This window comes from Tupaia chinensis, unplaced genomic scaffold (genome assembly GCF_000334495.1).
Source record: "Tupaia chinensis unplaced genomic scaffold, TupChi_1.0 Scaffold000355_1, whole genome shotgun sequence".
NCBI lineage: Eukaryota > Metazoa > Chordata > Mammalia > Scandentia > Tupaiidae > Tupaia > Tupaia belangeri.
Window position 1 is genome coordinate 1,833,702 of NW_006159850.1, and position 7,147 is coordinate 1,840,848.

At 51.7% G+C, this 7,147-nt stretch overlaps 1 protein-coding gene across 2 annotated transcripts in view; it reads left to right on the forward strand.

The window, feature by feature from the left end:
- FBXO31 (F-box protein 31) overlaps nucleotides 1-1,430 on the forward strand; it is a gene marked incomplete at its 5' end in the record, with an annotated part of 45,807 nt that extends 44,377 nt beyond the window's left edge. For both annotated transcript variants that reach the window (XM_014589364.2, XM_006152548.3), the window contains 1 exon segment: nucleotides 581-1,430. In XM_014589364.2, coding sequence (XP_014444850.1) covers nucleotides 581-803 — 223 coding nt within the window.
- Between the last annotated feature and the right edge of the window lie 5,717 nt (nucleotides 1,431-7,147).

Genomic DNA, 7,147 nt, shown 5'->3' on the forward strand with positions numbered 1-7,147 from the left:
CCCCTGACTTCTGTGATATGTTGGAGGCACTTAGAAAGGTATACTGTATTTCAGTCTGATGTTGGTCTCCAAGGCACAGATATTTGCAAGCACTGCTTTCTGAGTTAATGTCAGCTATAGGTTAAGTCTCTCATAACCGAATCGTTTATGTGGTGATGTAACCATCTCAGAGACTGCAGCTTTTGTCACAGCAGACCTTCTCCAGGAAGGCTTGTGCCTTGGACAGCACTACAGGCAGTCAGCCTGTAGAGGCTGCTTACACAGAGTGTGCATTTGGTGGGGGCCAACCACCAGGGTGACTTGAGCCCTCCTGCTCCCTGTCCCAAATAACCTGGAGCCCAGCCCAGCCTGTTTGTCAGGGGCCTTGCCATCCTTGTCAGGGGAGAGTCCAGGCGGTGCCACCAGAGCTACCCCTACAAAGACAGACTCTCTGGGTGCTGACCCTTATCTTGTGGCTGATAAGCAGTGACAAGACCCTTATGGTCTGGAGAGTGTCCAACGTGGCTTGTGCTTGACTTAGGCCAACATAAACCTTCGGGGTCCCCTCCCTCCTCACATTTTCTCTCTTGTCTCTGTCCAGTTTTTATGGCACGGGCCTCATCGCGGGCCATGGGTTCACCAGTCCTGAGCGCACCCCTGGGGTCTTCATCCTATTTGACGAGGATCGCTTCGGGTTCGTGTGGCTGGAGCTGAAGTCCTTTAGCCTGTACAGCCGGGTCCAGGCCACCTTCCGCAACGCAGATGCGCCATCCCCGCAGGCCTTTGATGAGATGCTCAAGAACATTCAGTCCCTCACCTCCTGACCGGCCACGTCTCGGCTGAAGGCAGTTCCAGGGCCTTGGACTTCGTGACTTGTGAATAGAAGCAGCATGCACTTTCTTAATTTTTTGTTTTAAGTTTCTTTCTTCCATGAGTTAGAGACAGACAGGCAGTACCTATAACAGGTCCCCACCACCATGATCTGTCCTTAGCCCCAGCTAGCCCACCTGGGTCACGAGCACATATTTGCTCAGTTTACCCAGGGAGATGTCTGGACTCGAACCTTGAACCTTCCCACGAGGGTCAGCTTCGCAGAGATCATGTCTTACTGCTGTGCCACTGTCCGGCCCTGATGCAGCACATACCTTGGAAATGTGGCCTTTTTACTAGGACACACACCTTGTTGGGGTCCCAGCCCAGCCACCTCCAGACACTTCATAGTGTGACACATGCCACCTCTGAGTGGCTGTGGCAGGGAGCCAAGCATGTCTTACAGAAAGGACAAGAATGTACCAGAATAAAACTGATTCTGAGGAACTGTTGGAAACTGAACTGGAGAAATGTGAGTCTCCTGCTTCCCAGCCACTTTCTAGGGAAAGCATGACCCTCCATCAGGGAGGTCAGAGCCCGCTCCCATGAGCAGGTAAAGTGGGTTGTGTGTGAGATGCCCTTGCTCCACCTTATCCTCCAGGCGAGGCTGAGCAAGAGTGGACCTGGGCCTGCATGGGCCTCAGGGAGGCAGGCCTCAGAGAAGCAGATGTGGACAGCCAGCATGTGTGGAAAAGGAGCTTCTGGGAGTTGAGAGAGTATCAGACTTAAGGTCAGGACCCTAAATTAAATTCCCTTTTTTTTTTTACTGACTCACTTGGATTTTGGATAAAAGCATTTCACCCGTTCTGTTTCCTTATCAGGGAAATGGGATCAGTAATACGGGTGACCGGGGATGTCACAAATACAACCTGCCAGCCCTAGTCCCCTGCTACCTCTGGGCCTGCCCAGCCATGCTCTGACTTTACAATAAGACTGTCGTTCTAGCCACTCGACTTCCTCAGCAGCCAGTACCAGCCAGGTCGCCTTTACGCCCACCCCTCGGTGCATCTGTAGTTAGCCCTGAAGTCCTGAACCGTCATCGGGCACGTGTTCTTGAACACCAGGCTGCAGGGGCTGCTTTGGCAAGTGGCTCACGTGGGCCGCCCTGGGTATGTTGAAGTGCTCACCCGCCTGTGCCTTTCTGGGCTGCCCTCTGTGGGGAGAGCGGCTGGCACAGCCAGCGCGGAGCTCTCTGTATCGCACTCCATCCGCACGTCCTCAGCTGCTCTCCTCAGTGGCTGCACAGGATGATCTGAAGTTTCCCATGTGGCTGCAAGGAGTCACAGCTGCATGGAGAGGTGGCTCTGGGAACCAGGACCTGTGAGGACCCTCCAGCTTGGAGGCCCAAGCCCTGATGCTCTCCTGTGGGTGCTACGCCACGCGGTGTGAATGTCTGCACCTGGAAGCCTGCCTGGGGCCTGTCCTGACAGCGGTCTCCAGAACCCTGGCAGCCCCCTTCCCTGACCTGCTGCTAGCACAGCCCTGAGTGTGCTTTCCCAGTGCTGCTTGTGTTCAGTGTCTGGGCTGGCCTGAGGACTAGTCCTGCTGGCAAGGAACCCCAGGAAAGTGACAGCTTTATGGTGCCTTTGTCTAGAGACCAAGGTGAGAGTGGCCCATGAAACAATTTCCTGATTAATTTCTCCCTGGTCTTAAAAAAAAGTTCTCATTACACTAGCTTCAGTGCTTTGTTTCCTAGAACCCGAGGACTGACAAGCTCTGTGGCCTGAGTGGTGAGCTGGCCGGCCCAGGAGGTTCTGCCAAGACTCAGAAAGAAGGCCAGTGGAGAGGCCAGCACACGGAAGGGCCAGCACTGGGTTCACCAGCCCCACAAGCTATGCTCACAGAAGCACACAGCTCACTTTCCCAGGTTCCAGGGTGACTGAAGGTCTGGTCCCCATTTCTGGGGTCTTCTGCAAGATTAGCCCGATCACTTACTTGCTCCCTTGTGCTCAATGGGACCATTTCTGAATGATGATTTCTATGGTCATGGAGCCTCAGGGCCAAGGAAGGCCAAGGAGGGTTGGGTATAGGCTGCCACTGTTTGTTTCACTGTTGTTTAAATAAAATCAAGAAAAAAATTTTTTCGCCAGAGGTTGCATATGTGTGTGAGAGAGAGAGGGAAAAACAATGGGGTCTGGTCACGCTAGAATGCTTTCCCCCTTCATTTCTCCATCCCATCAGTTCCTGAGCACATGTACATGTGGCCAGTGTGTTTTTAAAGCTGCCAGGCTCAGTATTTGAACCATTGGCTATGTAGGACTTGGCTCCCTTGGCACAGCACATCATTGCTGCACTGTGGCCAGACTAAGAAAGTGCATTTCTTGGGGGTCAGCAGGTGGCGTGGCAGTTAAGGGGCTGGACACACCCACATGGGCGACCATGGTTTGAGCCCTGGACCTGGTGGTTTGCTTTCTCACTTTCTCTTTCTCTCTCTCTCTCTTTGTGTCTCTCTGGTCAAATTAAATAAATGAATAAATAAAATTAAATAAATAATTCTTTTAAAAATGCTTGAAAAAATACATTTTTTTGGAGAGATTTTTGTCTTAGAATAATCATGGAGGAGAGAGGGAGAGACAGAGACAGTGAGAGGGAAAGTAAAAAACCATCCCCCGGTGGGGAGGATGGCCACATTGCAATCCCTTCTCCTCCATTCTCCATGTGCACTCAGCATGAGTTTCAAGCCACGAGGCCTGGGATTCGAACTGCAGTTGACCATGTGGGAGTCCAGTGATGTAACCACTATGCCATCTGCTGTCCTCAAGAAAATGCATTTCTTATCAAGAGCTTGAGGTTTACTTTAAGGGGCCCATTTCCACTGAAGGTGTCCCCTTAGCCTTGGAAGAACACACTGATTGAAGAGGAATACTTCTGATGAAAGGAAAATCTCAAATCTAAATGATATAAACTGCTTCTGATATTGGGGTAGTTTCCACTAATGATGACTGAAATAACTGTGGCTGTTGGCTCAGTTCACCTGGGCCCTGGCTCTGATCAGGGGCAAGGGCCTGTGGGGTCTGTTCAGCTAGGAGTGGCCTGTGGTGATGCCAGGCAGGGCCAGCAGCTATGTTCCAGGAAGGTGAGGCCTCATGTGCATGTATTAGCTGTGAGGCTGCTGGCGTTGTTTGGAATGCGTGTCTGTTTTTTTCCACTCTGATGTATCCCTGGCCAGTTCCTGGTTCTAGTTCAAGGAACAGGCATAGATTCTGATGTGCCAGCCAAATGCCAGCAGGCTGCTCCCTCAGCACATGCAGCCACCAGCTCATCAGGGAGCTCCTAACCTATTTGTTCATTGCAGGGGAGAATTTGAAAGACCGAGGTCATTGTCTGAAACCTCAAGGCAGCCCAAGTTTGCATGAAACAGGTTTCTGTTTGGAATCTGAGTAACAGGTGAGGGATGGCTCAGCCCCTGTGGGGCTGGAAGTGGGCAGGTGGCCAGTAGCCTGATGAGAGTGTTGGACTTTCTCCATCTTTCCCTGCCGTTCTGCTGCTCTGAGGTTGCTGTGGGGTGGCATGAGGAAGCACACCTGTACTTCCTCGAACATACTCTGCTACTCGGAAGGTTTCACACACAAGCCATTGGTGATGGTAGTGGGGCTGGCTGTGTGCATGAGGATGCTGCAAATGCCTTAGGCCATGCGGTATGGGTGGGCAATCTCCACCTACAGGCCCTCAGGCTCAGCCCCTAGTGTGCTGAGTAGCAGTGTGCTGGAGGCCTCCAAGCTGGTGAGGTCAAATGCCTTTCTTCCTTGTTCCTGATAATGGTCACTGCCCTGACCTTGCCCCTGGACCCCTCCTCTGGCTGCAGCACTGCAGTGTCCCTGCCACGCCACCAGGCACCTGGGTCCTTGGCGAGTCCTCCTGACCAGTAAGCAGGGATGGCACGCTCAGTGGCCCCTTGCATGAAATGGAGCACAAAGATGGGGTTCGCACACCAGATTTCCATCACTGAGAATTCGGCCACTGCAGCTGTATCCCAGATAGCAGAGACAACCCCCATCAGCCAGCTGCACCCCAGCTCCCACTCCAGGGTGTGTGCAACTTGTGGCCTGCTAGGTTTCCTCATGCTGCCCACTGTAGTCACTTGCTAGTGCTTGCGAGCAGTCTTGGAGAGGAACAAAGCCTGTTCTTTTGCTGTGAAGCTCATGAACTCCATCCTGACCCCGGTGCCGTGTGTGACAGACGTGGAGTACCACATCTGTAACACGACTCGACAGCAGCCGGCCCTGCCTCTATGTTCTAACTTGAGTACTTATGGAAACCTCTCATGTGGCTTCAGAATAAGTTGCTCCATATCATTACCAATTCCAGTGTTTGTAGACTGTCCTTGGTCTGTATTCTGGGAGGAGATCAGGGCTGTGATTGGGTTATACAGCCCCAGAATCATCTAGAGTAGAAGAAAGCACTGGGAGATCTCAGTGTGCCTGGTGCTGAAAACGGGAGCAACGCTGTGCCAGGCGGTGGAATGCTCTTGTCATTTCTGGCCGGGCAGGGCTGGGTGACAGGCAGGAGCCTGTGTGGCTGCAGCAGGAGGTCATGGGTTCTTCTGGACCCTTAAGTGTTTTCAGGAAGACCAGCCAGAACACACAATGGCGTCCGAGTCTTTTTTTTTTTCAATTTTGGTTATTTGTCACACCACATGCTTGGAGAAGGAAAATGCCACACTGTTTGATCTTGAACTCCCCTAAGCCCTGCCTGTTGAGGGCAGCTTAGGCTGCAGGGGAGGATCCAAGAGCAGTGCTATGTGCCTGGTGCTGTGTGGTTGTGCTTCTCCTTTCAGTTTGAAATAAACCTGTTTAGAAGTCTGGTTTGTTTGGGAGGATGTGGGGCACTGGGAAGCAGGATTCTCAGGCCACAGGGCCATCATGGCTTAGGAGCCCACGCCCCAGCTCCTCTTCTTGATAAATTTGGCTTTGATTTTCCCGCATGGATGAAGTGGAGCCTTGAAAGTATTCCCCAGAACCCAGGTCAGGGCTGGTCCTGTATCTCACCCACACCAGCCACTTCAAAGGAGTGGTGAGCCACAGGGGATGTGAGCCTGCACATTCTGAGCCAGGTCAAGAATGAGGTGGGTACAGGTAGGGCTCTTGTAACCATACAGATGTTCACTACAGTAGTATATTCTGATTAAAGTAAGTAAATACTAAAATATCAGGTCAGGAAGGTGGATTTGTGAAGGCAGCTGGATCCCACATGGCCAACTCTGGTTTGAGCCCTCCACCAGGCAGGTTGAAAGACACTCCAGGCATGTGAGCATGGGTGCCCAAGTCCTTAGGGGAGAGAAGGGACTGCAGTATGGCCATATCCCTTTGCCCAGGAGGGGGTGCTTTCACTTTCTCGTGTTGCTTTCCAGTGAGTGCACATGCCCTATAGCAAAAACAAACAAACAAACCTCAGCCCATCCTCTCCAAGTGGCACCATTGCTAATTAATCCCGTTAGCCTGACTTTTTGAAAAAGGATGTTTGGGGACCAGCAGTTAGCATAATGGTTATGTCGCTGAACTCCTGTGTAGTCGACCGTGGTTCAAGTCCCGGATCTGGTGGTTTAAACTTACTCTGGGTGTGTGGGTGCGTGTGCGTGTGTGCCCAAGATTCCGAGAGGAGCATGGAGGAGAAGGGATTGAAGCATGGCCATCCCCCCGGGGGGTGATTTCTTGCTTTCTGTCTCTCTGTCTCTGTCTCTCTGGTGAGCACATGCGCCCTGTAGCAAAAACCTTTCCAAAAAAAGAAAAAGGATGTTTGGGTGAAAACAAAGTCAAGGCATGTCATCAATGGCCACAATGGGCAGGTGTGATAATGGTCAAGTGTTGGAAGGTTGGCAGCAACACGGGACGGAAACAATTGGTACTGATGACACTGACCCCAGTGAGCAGGCCTTTCCTGGGGTCTCACACATGGAGACTTGAAGCAGGGACCTGGGGCTGATGCAGGATGTTCACTGCAACCTGGTTACAATGGCATAGCCAGAAGCACTGTGTCTTCCATGGGTGAGGAGCTGGGTCTGGGGCTGTTACCCTGAATCACTTGGGAGATGGATTGAGGGTCAGGTCTGCATATACCACTGTTAATGGCAACTGTTCAATCAGTGATAGGCACAATATTTCTGTGAAATGTGAAAACAACACTTAATTCTCAACAATTCATGTGCAGTAAAAAGCCAAGTTGCATAAGATGATTTCAACTGCTGGGTCACACTGAGGGTGGAAGGCAGCATTTCACATTGGTCTATGTATTTTTCTTTAAAAAGAGTAGCTTGCAGGGCTGGTAGGCTGCGTGGTAGTTAAGGCGCTGGACTCCCACA